The 18,178-nt window shown below is 35.7% G+C and overlaps 1 protein-coding gene across 1 annotated transcript in view; it reads right to left on the reverse strand.

Moving 5' to 3' along the window:
- Positions 1-18,178, reverse strand: part of SMARCA1 (SWI/SNF related, matrix associated, actin dependent regulator of chromatin, subfamily a, member 1) — a 77,436-nt gene that overhangs the window by 12,025 nt on the left and 47,233 nt on the right. The window contains 5 exon segments of the mRNA XM_033201288.1: positions 5,699-5,911; positions 6,023-6,141; positions 9,599-9,731; positions 12,054-12,070; positions 12,073-12,175. Coding sequence (XP_033057179.1) covers positions 5,699-5,911; positions 6,023-6,141; positions 9,599-9,731; positions 12,054-12,070; positions 12,073-12,175 — 585 coding nt within the window.

Here is an 18,178-nt window from a genome sequence, read left to right on the forward strand (position 1 = left end):
TATTCACTGAACACCTACTCTGAGTCAAGTGCTATGCTGGTCTCTTTAAATATAACTATTAATAATTGTGGCCAGGCACAGTGGCTCATGCCTGTAATCCTGATACTTTGGGAGGCCGAGGCAGGAGGACTGCTTGAACCCAGGAGTTCAAGACCAGCCTGGCAACACAGTGAGACCCCATCTTCACAAAAACTGAAAAAGCCAGCTGTGTGCAGTGACATGCGCCTGTAGTCCCAGGTACTTCGGAGGCTGAAGTGGGAGGTTTGCTTGCGTGCAGGAGTTTTAGGTTGCAGTGACCCATGATCATGCCACTGCACTCCAGCTGGGCAAGAGAGATAAAGACCCTGTTGTTAAAAAATAAAAAAAAATTTAATAAGAAAAGAACATTTTAGTCTTTTAAGTGCATGAGGAAGTAATAAATTCCTAAGTGCATAAATATATGTAGTTTCAAATATTTTAATTCTATAGTCAAGAACCCATCGGTACATTTTACAGTTAATCAGTTTTACCAATGATGTATTAATTCATATTTTTCATACTCTACTAAGAATGTAATGCTCTAAAATATCAATATTAGGCCGGGCGCGGTGGCTCATGCCTATTATCCCAGCACTTTGGGAGACCAAGGTGGGTGGATCACTTGAGGTCAGGAGTTCAAGACCAGCCTGGGCAATATGGTGAAATCCCATCTCTACCAAAAACATTAAAAATTCGCCGGTCATAGTGGTGTGCACCTGTAATCCCAGCTACTTGGGAGGCTGAGGCACAAGAATCACTTGAACCCAGGAGGCGGAGGTTGCAGTAAGTCGAGAAAAAAAAAATTAGCTGTTATCACACAACTAAGTACTAACATGGAAATTAAAAATCATGAGTAGCTGTCTTTCCTTATGAAATTTTCCTAGACTACACTCCATAAGCAGCAAAAAGAAGTGCTACTGTGACTATAGAACAAGTTGGCAATTTTTTAATTTGACTGTCATTTTTCTAAAGTATCTGTAAAGAAAATCCATTTCTGACTGGACTGATAATTTTAAAATATCCTGTGCTGAACCAATAACCTAATTAATATTTAATACCTCCTGATAAGCCAAAAACAGGGAAGTTAATAAAGAGCCAAAGCAGTATTTTCTAAAAAGTATTTTTTTCCTACAATTCTAATGGAGAACGTCATTTTCTTACCTTTTAAATAGAAAACACTTTCATTTATAATAAAGCTGTGATTTGAAGACAAGCAGTAATAACAAAATTTTTATTACATTGTATACCACAGTATGTGATTCTCTTTCTGAGATGCTATCAGAAAAATGCATTGAAACTACTACAACAGACTGGGTAACTGTAATGACTAATTACTAATACTCGGATTCAACTCTAATATATACAAGGCCACAGGCAATGTACACACAGGCTCTTGAGCTGGCTGGAAAAGGAAAAAGCTCCCCAGAGGTTAAAAGGTAAGTTTTTTTTTTTTAAACTAAAATTAAGAGTCAAAGCAACCCTGCAAATAATACAATAAATGGTTCTATCAAGAAAAGTTCCTTATTTCAGAGAGTTAAATTCTGCTTTTTCTACTTTAAGTACTTAGAAGGACCTAAGAAGGTACAAAGAATTACTGATTGAATTTTGGGTACTCTTTCCACATGTCCTTTGCAGTAAACTGACTAATGTGCTAGACCTTTTGGACCTCTCAGATTCTTCTCGAATCTCCCAGTCACGTTTAGTCTGTCACTAAATGAACAGAGATACTGTCCTGACATTCATTTCCTAAAAGAAGTGGCAAGAAAATTAAGCTAATGTTGGTAAAGGAATTGGCAAGCATTATATAAAAGGTACCATATAAATACTAAGTATTACTTCCTCTTACGGTTATTTGGTAAAGGTCCTTTTAACTCTGATAGTTTTTGACTATCCTAAGACTATGACCTCATTCTAAGATGGTTTTCTTAGAAAGAAAATGGTAGGGCAATTCATATGCTCTGAGCTTAAAAGCTAAGTTGATCATATCCTTCCTACTTGTTTATGTAGTTCAAGAGAGACTGATTACTTACTTAAAGACCACAAAAATTCTCAGAGAAAGAAATCACAATCCTTTTAGTACAGAGAAATTGAACTGAAACTCATTTTCTCTTTTGTATAGCTAGCATTTTTTAATGAAAAAGAGCCTCAAAGAAATCTGCAACCTTTAGCTGAAGGCTTTCAAAGTGAGTCATATTTAGAAGCGGAAGTTCGTGCCTTTAAGCATGAATTCAGTACTTTGAGATCTCTGAATAAAATACAACTATCAAGGTTTCTACTTTTTATAAGATGCATTTCAGACTATTCATGTCTCTGAGAAAGAAAAGGGTCATCTTCAAGCAAGATCATTTTTAAAGGTATCTTTAGTAAGCTAAGTTCAATCATTAGTAAGATTTTCATTTGAACACAGTGACACACTCACATAATGAATCAAATTACATTCTCTGTAGTTCTAAGATGGGATTTTTCAGTGAAATAACTTCTTTGTATTTCAGAAATCATAAGTGCCTCTTTCAAAGGGGGCAGTTTCTCTTCCCAGATTGTGAATGTGATTCACTATACAGAACAGTTGTTAAAAATGAAAGGGGAAAAGAAGATCATCAAGGACCATCAATCCATTTCTATAATTTCCTAATTGTTGATATTATCACGAAATATTCTAAAAAGAAGTTCCAAATGTATGTGTATTTTAAAATATATTATTTATACTCTAAATCCAGAATTATAAGCAAAAATTATCCATTAACTAGAAGGGAAATAAAAATTTAATAGAAAAAAATAAATAAAACTTTTCAATTAAAATATTTAAATACAAAATAAACTACTGCATGTTTTTGAAGATTGTTCAGAAATAATAAATTCCACTTTCTAGAAGGTAATTGAAGACGGAAATGTCTTCATTTTTAACAGACAAAAAAGATTTCATTTTATGATCATTTAAATAGTTAATATGTGCTTTTTAGAAAATATACTTGAGATTTAAATTTCTCGGTAAAGAAAGAGTACAGAGGTAAATGTTTTGTAAAAAGAAGATGGAGGAAAAACAGATTTTTTACAAGGGAGTTCAGAGACATCTAGTGGTTGGTAATATTATACTGGATTTTTTTCTTAGAAAATAAAATAAGGTTATGTAGTTCCACAGTTGTGTTCACATTATAAATAGTATAAGATTTTCCTTGCAGTTTGAATGCGTCTCGTCCTACTGGTTTAATGATTCCAGAAACTGAAAACAGCATTAAGCTCTCAACCTTTTTAAAAAATAGCAAAATATCACTGAAATAAAAACTCAAAATTCAATAACTATTCTATCACAGAAAAGGGTATGTTTGTTCTAAAACATGATTAACTGACAAATGCAACTAGGCATTTGTCTTTTACAAGCTGTTAGTGGTGCTCTAAATTAAATCATTACATGTGTAAAACCCCAAATGGCTAAAAGATTTATCCCGCATGGCTTTTAAAAGGAGTTCTCTGCTAACATAGTCATAGATTCACCGTGCTAAAGGGGACCTTAAAAGCCCAAGTAACTCACTGCCAATGTCTTCAGAGAGTCAAAATAGAATTCCACTTTCAAAGGCTGATGAAAAGCTATTCTACATTGTTCTTCAATATCTATTTCAATGACACAAAGAACCCTATAAAACAACTCTCCCCTATATCTAACCTCAGTCCTTCATGCTACAGATTACCTATTCTTTTCTTAATTCTTTTCTTAATTTCTTAATTCTTCCTACTATATCTTACTAACATATATATCTTTTCATAGTCTTTTGTACAAGTATAGCACTTTACACTTATCCCCATTAAATGTCATGTTTGCTAGGCACAATGGCTCACGCCTATAATCCCAGCACTTTGGGAGGCCGAGGCGGGTGGATCACATGAGATCAGGAGTTTGAGATCAGCCTGGCCAACATGGTGAAACCCCATCTCTACTAAAAATACAAAAGTTAGCTGGACGTGGTGGCAGGCGCCTGTAATCCCAGCTACTCGGGAGGCTGAGACAGGAGAACTGCTTGAACCTGGGAGGTGGAGGTTGCAGTGAGCCAAGACTGCACCACTACACTCCAGCCTGGGTGACAAGAGTGAAACTCCGTCTCAAAATAAATAAATAAATGCCTACATACATATAAAAATAAATTAAATAAATAAATAAATAAATAAATATTGCGCTGCTCGATTCAACTGACCCATCATTCCAACTGCTCTAGTTCCTTCTGGATCATACCTTGGTCTAAAATGTCTGCTAGCTCTCCAAGCATACGCCATTCATAAATTTGATGGACATATTCCACACACTCTAAATTTTTGTTAAAGTTTTAACAAATGTGATCTTCTAAAGCATCTGCCAAAATTAATGTCTTCACTACAGTAACCCAAATTTTTCCTTTTTATTCAACTTGAACTGAAAATATAAAGTGAGTCAAGCAAAATATTAAGCATTGTTTCACACTCAGTCCCAACTTTTAGACAAAATGATATTTATAATAGGTAGCAGCTAAGAAAAACGTATCCTATTTTATGACTAGTCACAAAAATATTGTTTGGATTGTTAGTTTCTGGTTGCTTTTAATTTTTAGGCTGCATAAATCTACTTTTGTCTTAATTACCTTGGCTGACAAAAGATTAACGTCAACATTAAAAATGTGTTACATGTATTTCAAAATCATCATGAACACCACTGCTAAGTAGGACTAGAATAGGAACACAATTCACATTACAAAGTAATGGAGGATATCACATAAGCTAAAATAAAATATCTCTTCAACTTAAATATTCTGTTTCCTAAAAAAAAACTCAACTTAGGCAACAACTCCTTTTCATTGAGAGTCCATCTTTAAGTCATTCACATAGTCTCAAGTATAATCTGCTTAATTACAAATGGGAAAATATACCTCTAAAGTGGAGAGCTCTGAAGATCAGCACATTAACAAGTGACCAAACTTAGCATCACCAACAGTGTGACAACATGACATAATGTGCCTTCTGATGGGATGCAATAAAAAATACATAACATCACTTCCATAGCACTCTTGCCAAATATGTTGAACCTAAATCTTACAATGAGTAATGAGGCAAATCCACAATGTGGGACATTCTACAAGACAGCTAGCCTGGACACCTTTAAAAAGTCATGATCACGAAAACCAAAAAGTTGTGGATTAAAAGAGATTAAAGAGACCCAACAACGAAATGCAATGTGTGAAACTTGTAGGATCATCAATTTTAAAAAACAGCTATAAGAGCATTTTGGGGTCCACTGGAAAAGCTTATACATGGACTGCATACTAAATGACATTACTGAATCAATGTTTTCAGGTGGGACTGTGGTTATGTAAGAAAATGTCATTATTCTTAGGAGATACATGCTTAAGTATTTAGAGGTGAACACTCACATTGTCTGTAATTTTCAAATGGTTCAGAATATAGTTAAGTATACTTATAAATATAAAATATAGATATGCATTTCAGAATATAGATGCCCCCATATTTTTAATACAAAGTATAGATTCTACAGGTATGTATAGGTGCTGCATATGTATAGATATATATACAGAGAGAGAGAAAGAGAGAGCACCAATGTGCCAAAATGTTAATTGGAGAATCTAGGTGAAGGATATACGGCGTCTGAAATTTTTCAAAATAAAAAGTTGGAGGAAATCGGTAAGAAAGGAATACATACCATGGCAGTCCTAGACTTGATAAACCAGTCAAATCTAAACTGGGGAGCATTTCGTACACACTGTCTTAATTCTTCATATACATTTTCTCTATCAAAGCCCATTTTGTGTAACATACAAATCAAGAATCTATCTTCTTCCTCAGTATAGTTCTTTCCTTTGCTGGTTCCATATTGAATGCGCAACTGATGAAATGGAGCCTTGTATCTTGCAATCTGTGTATTTAAACAAAATAGTGCTTTTAGTTGAACGTGCAGTAAGAAGTCAAAGCTGACCACCATACCAATTAAAACGATCTAATAATAATTTGACATAAAATATAGTACTTTGGCATCCAGGGCTTTCTTGATACTGATCCTTCGTTGAATTCTTGCTTCTCCACGTTCAATTTGAGCCATAATTTTCTCAATGTCCTGTAATTCATTGCAACGTTCCCAAAATACAGCTGAAAAACAGAGTTATTTCTTTAAAATCCTATCATTTAAGCAAATAAATCCAAAGAATTGTAGAATAACGAATTAATGGGAAAGAATGCAGTGAGTTTGTACTTCTTAAAATTAAGATTCACATTCATCTTATACATATAATATGTTCAATTATTAAATACTACTAACTTTTCACTTAAAAATAAGACCTCAACAAGGTTTTAGGCTAGCAATGTTCCCTTCATGAAATAGTATGGAATCTTATGATCCATCCCAAATGACTAGGATTTCAAAAGATGGTGCAGATACTGATGTAAGATAGGCTTTTTACTCAAACATGATAGAAAAGGGACCAAACACATAAAGTGACACAGGAGAGAGCAATATATAAACAGTGAATATAGCTTCCTAGCATGCAAAAACAAACTACTATGGGCCGGGTGCAGTGGCTCACACTGTAATCCCAGCACTTTGGGAGGCCAAGGTGGGCAGATTGCCTGAGGTTGGGAGTTTGAGACCAGCCTGGTCAACATGGTGAAACCTCGTCTCTACTAAAAATATGAAAATTAGCTGCGCATGGTGGTGCATGCCTGTAATCCCAGCTACTCAGGAAGCTGAGGCGGGAGAATTGCTTGAACCCAGAAAGTGGAGGCTGCAGTGAGCCAAGATTACGCCATTGCACTCCAGCCTGGGTGACTGAGTGACACTCTGTCTCAAAAACAAACAAACAAACAAAAAAACCAAGCTATTATGAACAGATTGTTCAAATTTTTTCTATGGAGCAGCCATTTCTCCTGAAATTGTCATTTGCTTTTGGAATCACTCACTAATCATCTTACGGTATTTCCAATGACCAATAGTGTGTTTTTAAACTTACTTGCAATACCCTTTTCTCATTATATAAAAAGAAAAAAAAAACCTCATTGGGATTTTAATTGCATACACACTGAAAAATACTTCAAGTCACTCAACCAGATTTTATAGATGAGCCAAATAATCTGGCTGTATTAATATGTCACATCTTATGACTTCAATGAAAGGCCTTTTAATGATATACTCCACATCCTCAAGCTTTTCATTTTTAGAGCCTATCAAGAAAGGTATGTGAGCACTCTGATTTTTATAAGCACCTGTGTTCATTTATTCATTCACTCACTTATTCATTCAACAAATATTTAAACAACTGCTATGTACAAGATACTGTATATTCAAGGGTGGCCAATTGTATACATTTCTTCTCTTACTGTAACCAACTACAACAAACTCATTGCAATGTCCCCACCCTGTGACATGGCCCCCAACCTGGCAGGCAGCAATTAAATAGTCCTGAGCTAGTCATGCCACCTGGCCTGGTGTCAAATTTGAAAGAATGTCTGACAGGACAATCTTTTTAAATCACATTTTTTCTTGCAACTTCACACACACTGATGTTATCTCCCTGCCTATCTTCTGAAGAAAATTCTTCTTAAAAATCTCTCTGCACATACTCTTTTACATTCTTTTCATTCAACTCTTGACGCTAAAATTTCTCTCTTCAATCTATTTTTTCCCCTAAGCCTCCAAATGCCCTAAATTTATGTGCTAAATGTTCAGAGTAATAGTAATGTCATGCTGGTATCAAGGAAAAGGAAGTTCATAAACTTAATGTTATATGTAATAAAAACTCAATACAACTGACCTCTAAAGTCCCCCCAGAAGACCCTTTTAGATTTCCAGAAGAAAAAAATCTCTACTTAAATCTGGATTTCTTCAAGCACTAGCATGCTAGATAAATTAAAAGCTGTTCCAAGCCATTATTAATCTTTAGTATATTTATTGTTACTGTAATATTTCTTTCCTACTATTGCAAAAACAGAATTTCAGTGGTTAGGTTAAATAGATTTGGGGCAGGGGCTATCATAGAAACTTAAACCTACTTTGTAAACTTAAACCTAATTTGCCATTGTTTCAATGACAAAAAATGCTCTAGATTCTAAACATCTTGTTTCAAATTATAATTTTAAGAGCTGAACCTATTTGGAAGTTAGAAAAGTCCTATATACTACATATAGAAAACTTGCTAGACATATTTACCTATTTTTTTTTTTTTATGTTGATTGTTACATATATTTATTATTGTTATTTATTTTTCCAAATATTTTTTTTTCTTTTTTTATTTTTTATTATACTTTAAGTTCTAGGGTACATGTGCATAACGTTTATATCATGTATAACTCCCCAATGCAATCCCTCCCTCCTCCCCCTCCCCATGATAGGCCCCAGTGTGTGATGTTCCCCTTCCCGAGTCCAAGTGATCTCATTGTTCAGTTCCCACCTATGAGTGAGAACATGCGGTGTTTGGTTTTCTCTTCTTGTGATAGTTTGCTAAGAATGATGGTTTCCAGCTGCATCCATGTCCCTACAAAGGACGCAAACTCATCCTTTTGATGGCTGCATAGTATTCCATGGTGTATATGTGCCACATTTTCTTAATCCAGTCTGTCACAGATGGACATTTGGGTTGATTCCAAGTCTTTGCTATTGTGAATAGTGCCGCAATAAACATACGTGTGCATGTGTCTTTGTAGTAGAGTAATTATAATCCTTTGGGTATATACCCAGTAGTGGGATGGCTGGGTCATATGGTACATCTAGTTCTAGATCCTTGAGGAATCGCCATACTGTTTTCCATAATGGTTGAACTAGTTTACAATCCCACCAACAGTGTAAAAGTGTTCCTATTTTTAATAAGATTTCTGGATAGCTAAGCACGAGGAGGTTTCTGGAGGGTGGCTTGCCCAGGGAGGGCACTGAAGCGCTGCGTCCCTTGGCCCATACCCTGCTCTACACGCTTCATCTGTGTCCTTTGCAATATCCTTTATAATAAACCAGTAAGTGTAAAAAAATCCATATGCTTCAGCAGCTAAACTGATTCTGGTCGAGCTCAACAACACAGGTGAGTAAGAGAAGGAGAGGATTCGAGGACCAGTTAACAGATTGATTAAAGCAACCTTTTCAGCTCTATGCCCGCTAGCCTCAAGTTAATGGGACCCACAGGAACTCTCTGGAAAAGGTTGGAACTCTGAGGGTGTTTGAGCATCTAAATGGGCCTGACGGAAACTCTCTACTTTAAGGACAACCTAGAAAGAAAGGCACAAATTCAGTCCACTGAATACGAATCTCAGAACTGAACCAGAAGAGGACCAAATTCCAGAGGTGGGAAGGTGGGAAACTAATTTTGTCAATGCTTATCCAATAGCCACCTTTGTTTTATTGAGCTTTATTTGGCTCTTTTAGCTAGGTGATAGAAACAATAGCAGTCAGTTTGTTAGGATAAATCTTATAATCTTTTCATAGAAATACAAGTACAGTTTATACTCTCATCTATGTCTTATTCATAAAAGTTTAAAACATCTCTGAACAAAGGTACAATTAAATTGGTGCTAAATAAATGAATAACGTTAAAATATAACACCATGTTTCAAATTATATACAAACCTGAATACTCCATGACCTCCTCAGGGGATTTGCCCTCTACCTCTCGAGCTATGTTATCAATGTCATCTCTTCCATATTTCTCATTAGCTTTAATAAACTGGTTAAAATCTCGTTTAGTCCAGTTTGTGAAACCCTGTGAACAAAAAGTTAAGCATTATCAATAGAGGTTAAATTAATAAATCCATTTATTGTCCTATTTACTTCTATACAATGATACATTTAAAAACACTTTAAAAGACTTAAAATGTTTCTCCTCATAAAATTGCACATATTTTTTGTTGGAATCAAAAGTTGAGTGAGAGTTGTTACAGAAATAACTGCTTTTCTATTACAAAGAGAATGTAATCCTCTCCAAGTACTTAAAGTTGATATATAGTTCTAAGATCTTCTGTAGTTTTTAATTTCATATTTTATAGATGCCTACTACGTTAAAATACAAATGCATGAAAATAAAAACGCTAATATAAATGCTGAAGTCGTGATATTCTAGTACTTCAATGATTTTTTTCACAGATCTGTTCCCATGTAAATTAAGAGAGAGAAATGTGGATACACTAAATCAAAAGAACACTAAGAATAACCAAAAGAGAATGCAAAAAAAAAAAAAAATTCTAACTCTTTACATCATTCTGAAATAGTGGGAATAAATAATTTCTGTTCTAAATTATGTTCCTAAATAGAACTTCTACAAGCAGAATGTTATTGGAGCCACTCAATTTCTTTACTAAAACATAAAACACTTTAGCCAGTGTTTTAAATTCCCTTGGCATTATCAGCATGTCTGTGAAGTCACAAGACCAAGAATTTGTCTTCCACTCCTCGAGCCCCAACTCACATAAATGTGATACTCTAGACATTGCAAAACTCTATCCCTGGCTTTTAGTCGATAAAGATTTCAGATGACCCCACATTTTGTTCCTATGTACTGCCATGGTTTTTGAAAAAGATTAATTATTTAAGGTAGCAGAGAAGGACAAAAATGAATTCATCTACTAGGAGGGGCAGAAAACTGATTATATTTCTAATCATAAACTAAAATATTATCTCAGTTGAGACTGTATATTCATGTTATATCATACATTCACAATATACTCCAAGCCATGTAACATTCTAAAGCCGTAACTTCACTTTTGCATTCAGGAAATACATTTTGAAAATAGAAGATGAATATTTAAATGTTTTATTTTATCCTGCGGTAAGTTCTAATATTCAGCCATCTGCAATTATATTTTCAAACTAAACTTTATTACTTCCAGGCATTTGGTTCAAAAACTTATGAATGTAATTTGTGAAAATCCAATACACATACAATAAAATTACGTGTTACAGCAAAGACCTATATAATAAATAACATATAAATATAAAAACTATCTTTCAATAATTAATGTGGAGAATTACCTGCTATTATGCATTGCACATTGTTCAAAATTTGTTGAATAAATAAATCTTGCTGGCAACCGTCTATACTAAAGTAATGTCTTACAGTACACATTTTGCTTACATTGCAAGCCTTCTGTGCTGAAATTCTTTTTACCTTCTATAGTTTATTTTAGAAGTAGAACACTCGTAAAACTCATTATAGCAATAATAACTTGAAAGCATTAATATTTTGTTCAAATGGAAACCTTTCTAATTTAATAATTGTTATACAATGATCACCTTAAAAAGCTTCAGAAATATCTCATCATTGCATGAAAATTCTAAAAAGAAATAAAATTAATTTTGAAAATTACAAAACTATTCCATTAATAAAAAATTAGTAGAATATAACTTCAGGAGACAATTCACATCTATAAACAAAAGAAATTTAAATTTTCAAGAATATGCTAATAACAGGCTTGGGGCGGTGGCTCACACCTGTAATATCAGCTGCACTTTGGAAGGCCGAGGTGGGCGGATCACTTGAGGTCAGGAGTTTGAGGCTAGCCTGGCCAACATGGCAAAACCCCATCTCTACTAAAAACACAAAAATTAGCCAGGCATGGTGGCGGGTGCCTGTAATCCCAGTTACTCGGGAGGCTGGGGCAGGAGAATCGCTTGAACCCGGGAGGTGAAGGATGCAGTGAGCTGAGATTGCACCACTGCACTCCGGCCTGAGTGACAGAGCAAGACTGTCTCAAAAAACAAAAAAGAATATGTTAATAACTACTGTCTATCAGAATTCAAATGTGGATTCACTGACCTTATTATAATTGGCAAAATGTGTGTCATATTGCTAATACTTTACACTTATATTTTGCATATACATACTACCCAGTATTTCCAAAAGGGCATATTCTATAAGATCAAGTTTTAAAAATAGGGATTTTGGTCTAAACATGTTTACAAAATAGCCCTGAGTTTTGTTGGTGTGTCAAACTAGGATACTAGGCCCATACAAAAAAAGTAAGTGTGATCTGTATTTTCTTTTTTTCTATCGATTGACTAAGTATTTCAGCCATTGAAAATATTTTACTTGGGTGAGAAGTTTTCCTTTTCTTCAGTCTCTTCTGGTGTAAGAGGTTCAGCTCCATCAATCTTTTTTTGCTCTTCTCTTTGAGCCAGAGCTGGATTTGGGATATCAGGATTCCGTGGGACCTATAAATCAAGAGACAAACTAAGAGTAAACTGATGAGAAAAATTAATTACTAAGGCTGTATATACACAGTCTTATCAATCTTTAGAGTTATTTCAAGAGTAAACAATATAAAATCATAGTCAGAATGACACATGGTCCTCTCCACATTTCTGCTACCATGATCCTATTGAAGTAAAAACCATTATTATGCCACATGATATTCCATAGTTAAAACTCATTAGTAAATGCCACATTAGATTTCAGATATGATTATACTCTGGAACAAATTCTATCCTTGTACTATTGTAATATACAGAACAAACAAAAAGTTTGGCAGTAAAAAGAAAAAAGAACCCATATTCCCCTGGTAACACAGAGCAGGATGGAGAAGTGGCAACGCACCTAAACACTACATCCAACAGTCTGATCAGTTCAATGTGCAAAAAGAAAGGAGTGCTTTTATTGCCTGCCAAGGTATGTAAGGGGAGAGAGGAATTTTACATAAAATCGAAAGTTTGGAAAACATAACAGGATAATGAAGAAAAAAGAAGAAACAGAGAATATAAGAGGGAAGGGTATAGTAGAGCACACAAATAGCTATAATAGGACCAGTGGTCAAGGGGGGAAAAGACTAACAACAGCAGTGACCAACAGAAATCATATATGGTGTTTTGGGCACAGAACTGCAAATACAGTGACAACTGAGAACAGAACTCGAGTTCAAAAGATGAGGAGAGAAGCTCAGCTCTCCAAGAAAGCAAGCTGCCACCTGTATCTCAAAACTGTAGCCTGCAGAGCCTCAGTGTATCACAGTGAGCATATACAACCAGTGTGGTTCAGCAGTATGGGGCTGAACCATACTGTGTGTATGGAGGAACAAATGAAGTCTCTCAGCCTAAAGCCCGTATCATCGCTATGTGCATCTACAGCTACAAGGAAGCACACTGATTTAAGAGGGCTAGTACATAACATGTGTACTACACTTTATAGCATTCCATTAAACATGAAAATAAAAGGGCTGGCAGTAAGTCTTCCACTGCTTGAAATGCACACATATCATAAATGACTCATTCCCTAGGGGCATCCGGTAGTCATGGTTTTACTACCCTGTAATTATAACATATTAGAGCGCATTTTTCTCATTGTATGTATTTCATAGAGTTTGGAACTATATCATTGCAACTTAAAAATAACCTTTAAAAAATAACTATTAAGTACAATAGTTCTTCAAGTATAAAACCTAACTGAGCATTAAAAAGAAATACTGAGAAAGTAGACTCACTTGTAATCATCAGTATCAGGCAATCAAATTAGCAGGTATTGACTAAATGTCTATTATGTTTATAGAACTATGATAAGTATTGATTGGAATATAACTATAGGTTTTATCCCTTATCCCAAATGTTTCAGACCAGAAGTGTTTCAGATTTCAGATTTTTGGGGGCTTTGGAATATTTGCATTACACTTACCTGTTGAGCATTTCCAATTTGAGAATCTGAAATCCAAAAAATGCTCCAATGAGCATTTCCTTTGGGTGCAATGTCAGAGCTCAAAAGGTTTTGGATTTTGGAGCATGTCAGATTTCAGATTTTTGAATTAGGGAAACTCTACCTATATAGATATGGTCCTTGCCCACAAGGAGCTCACAAACTAGTTGTGGAATTTTGAGCTGTACCTTAAGGACTCTAAGGATTTGGGGAGATGGAGAAGGAAGAAAGAATATTCTAGGCTAGGGCAGTATGAGCAAAAACATGAGGGCAGAAATGTGTGGAAGGCACACATGGGGTTTATGTCGAAAAGAGATAAGAAACAAGGCCAGCAGAGGCAGATTTACAGGGTCTTGAAACTACACAGAAGGTTCTGCAGACTTTTGAACAAGCAAGTGAAGTATCAAAATGTAGTGTTTTTACCTGTAAGCCTTCTGCTGAATGGACTGAAGTGGGGAAGCGACTGACAGGTAAGAGAACCTGCTGAACTATCATAATCTAGAAATGAGGCATGATCATCTGGACTACGATGGTGGCATACGGAAATGGAAAAGAAGGTGTACATTTAAAATAAAATGTAGCTTAGTCATAGCATGATTAAAAACAACTTCTCTTCAGTAGCTAAACCCAATGTTAAAATTACAGGCATACCAGCAATTCCATTCCTAAGTATTTACGCAAAGAAAGGAAAATGTTATCTATGCAAAGACTTTTGACAAGATTCTTCACAGCAGCTTTACTCATCATAGCCAAAAGCCAGAAAACAGCCCAGATGACCATCAAGAGAATGGATAAGCAAACTGTGGCCTATCCATACAATGGAATAGGTGTTCTACAATCAAAAGGAAAGAGCCACACAGATACATGGGACAACATGGCTGAATCTCTAAAACATTATGCTAAGTGAAACAAGCCTTATACATACAGTATGATTCTATTTATGTGAAATTCTAGAACAAAATTTAAAAATCTAATCTATGGAGGGAAAGATCAGAACAGTGGTTGCATCTGAGGTGTGCACATGGTCACTGGGAAGAGGCACTTTCTGGGGTGACAGTAATGGTCTATATCTTTGTAGGAGGAGTTCAAGTTACATAAGAGTATGCATTTGTGAAAAAACAATGAATGGTACACTTAAGGTTTATATATTTCACTCATGTAAATGTTACTTTAAAAAATCATAAACAAAATATGACTGGCTAATGACATGCATGCTGAAGTGTTTCTGGGTAAAATGTACTTATGTCTGCAACTCTGAGATGCATAATGATAAGATAAACACCCATATGATAGAGGGCCAGATAAATGGAAAAATAGGTGAAAAAGCAAATACGATAAGATGTAAACTGTCGAATGTATGTGGTGTATATATGGGTGTTCACTATACAATTATTTCAACATTTTTCTATTTTTAAAAATCCTTCCTAATTTTTTTTTAAAAAGTAGAGATACAGCTTTAAAAGTTAATAGACCCCTTAAATTCCTGGTATTTGAAATTACTTTGATTTCAAATTTTAATTTTAATTGAAAGAAACCTCTTTGATCTTAAGATATTCTTCTCTTAAATATTTTCAAAATTTCCATGTCCAACAAACTATATTTTTAACAAAATGAAAATATTTTATAAACATCTAATTTATGACAGAAAATAGATAATATACTCACATAAAATAAAATAAAAATGTTTATTCCCATGCAGACATCCCCATACTAAAAACTTCCCCTTTCAACTTCTAATACAAGCAAAATCAGAATATTTTATAAAACCATTGGATTTTAGGATCCACTGCAATTTATGCTATATCCAGTGGTCATATTAATTAACATAGCAAAACAAGAATAACTTCATGAAAGCTTTGTTTGCTATTTTAATTCTAGGAAACACTCAAATAGCTGCTAAAATGTTTAGAATTAGAAAAGGCTCAAATTTTCTAAATTCCTGTATCTCCCGCTGATATGGTTTGGCTGTGTCCCCACCCAAATTTCATCTTGAATTGTAGCTCCCACAATTCCCACGTGTCAGGGGAAGGACCCAACTGGAGGTAATTGAAGCATGGGGGCAGGTCTTTCCCATGCTGTTCTCGTGATAGTGAATAATTCTCATGAGATCTGATGGTATTATAAAGAGTAATTCCCCTGCACAAGTTCTCTCTTCCCTTCTAACATGGAGGATGTGACTTACTCCTCCTTGTCTTCTGCCATGATTGGGATGCCCACCGAGTCATGTGGAACTGTGAGTCAATTAAACCTCTTTTCTTTATAAACTACCCAGTCCCGGGTATGTCCTTATCAGCAGTGTGAAAACAGACTAACACACCTCCTATAAAAAAATCTTAATAGTCATCATTTTAATAAGACATACTTTTTTTGCCTCATGAGGTTCATATCAGCATTAAGCTTCCTGCAATGATTTCAAAGTGCTACATTATAATTAAGCAGATAGGCCAGGCGTGGTGGCTCACACCTGTAATCCAGCACTTTGGGAGGTCAAGGAGGGTGGATCACTTGAGGTTAGGAGTTTGAGACCAGTCTGGCCAACATGGTGAAACCTCGTCTCCACTAAAATTATAAAAACTAGCCGGGCGTGGTGATGGATGCCTGTAATCCCAGCTACTCGGGAGGCTGAGGCAGGAGAATTGCTTGAACGCAGGAGATGGAGGTTGCAGTGAGCTGACACAGTGCCGCTGCACTCCAGCCTCAGTGAGACAATGAGACTCTGTCTCAAAAAAAAAAAAAAAAAAAAAAAATAAGCAGTCAAATTACAGACCAATAGTACTGAATAGGTAACTAGGAGGTATTTAAAGTCTTCATACTCTATGTCTCATTATGATCTCCAGCAACACAATATATAAAAAGTTTTCTTTCTAAAGGAAAAATCTCAATTATTATTTGGATTTCTAGTCAGATGCTAAGGAATTTGTGATTAAGAACTGTATTCCATGAAGTAGTGAAAAATTTTTTTGGCCTTGTTTCTTAGGAGGAGTTTAGCAAGCACTGCATAGAAAATATGGAATACTGAATTAAATGTGACACCACACAAAATAAAAGCAGTAACCTGAAATCAGCTCACATTTTAGTTCTACCACTGAAAAAATAGGTGGCCCACAATGACACATTACCAAAACTCACAAAGATTATGGAACTTTCTCCATTTATCAAATGTTTATATTTGTCCCTAAAGAATTTTTTATTGGGGATAAATGTTAGGATGTTCTACAGCTTTCTTAAGCTTCAAATGTGGCAAAACTCTTGCATTCCAGGTGTTAAGACTCAATGGAACGTCCAGATATTCTGGATTTTTTATGTTGCAATTGAAAGTTCAATTAAGTCATCCTCTTCCAATATAAAGGTTTTAGTGACCAAGTGATTGTATGCATTAAATAACAACTCCTTTAAGTCGAAAGAGCAACGAAGCTTTTGAATATGCCTAAGGTCAAAGCCTAGATAACAGCAAGAATGGGCACATCATGTACTGCTGTCCACCAAGTGGTTAGGGCAAAACAAATACTTCTCTCACCTTCAAATAAAACAAAACTCTTTAACTCCAGATCTTATTATCAGCAATATTGCTGTGACCTTGTGCTGAATATGAGGGTGGGAAAGGGGGAGCAAAATAGAAAATAAAAATGCAAATAACCAGGAAGTACAAGGAAATCACTCTCTACCAACTGCTTCAAAACTTGTGAGCCCTTCACTAGCCCCACTCCAAATCACAACAGAATAAGCCTTTGGGGACTCAACACAGATAAAACGTAACCATGAACCACAGTGCCCATAGCTGTGGGCATCATCTATCTCCCCTTGGCTAACAATCCTTCAGGCAGAAAACGGGGAAAGAGTCCCTTTTGAGAATCTGTATATACAGAATACCAGGTAACTTCACTAAAGCAGTTTTGTTTTGTTCATTTGAGGATAAACTAGTGTTCCATTCACTTTGTGGTCCTGATGAGTTTTCTGAAGGTATGATAGGAAATAAAGCAATGTTAGCTATGCCTTGAGAAGATATGTCTAATGGTTACATATCACACCATCCTTAAAAGGGAGCTTTTTAAGATGATTAACATGCCTGCTAATCTGTCTATTCTCTGAACTCAAACAAAAAACCACCTGGCCGGGCGCAGTGGCTCAAGCCTGTAATCCCAGCATTTTGGGAGGTCGAGACGGGCGGATCACGAGGTCAGGAGATCGAGACCATCCTGGCTAACACGGTGAAACCCTGTCTCTACTAAAAAATACAAAAAACTAGCCGGGCGAGGTGGCGGGCGCCTGTAGTCCCAGCTACTCGGGAGGCTGAGGCAGGAGAATGGCGTAAACCCGGGAGGCGGAGCTTGCAGTGAGCTGAGATCCGGCCACTGCACTCCAGCCTGGGCGACAGAGCGAGACTCCGTCTCAAAAAAAAAAAAAAAGAATGGAAGAGACAAGGTCCAGAAAGAACCAATATCCAGAAGGTATTCTTATTTGTCTCGTAAATCCTCAGCTAAGCATGCATAGGGAGGATCAAGGCAAGTCTTAAGACAATACGGAAGCAATCTAGG

The sequence above is a fragment of the Trachypithecus francoisi genome, unplaced genomic scaffold, assembly GCF_009764315.1.
Source record: "Trachypithecus francoisi isolate TF-2019V2 unplaced genomic scaffold, Tfra_2.0 Lachesis_group6, whole genome shotgun sequence".
NCBI lineage: Eukaryota > Metazoa > Chordata > Mammalia > Primates > Cercopithecidae > Trachypithecus > Trachypithecus francoisi.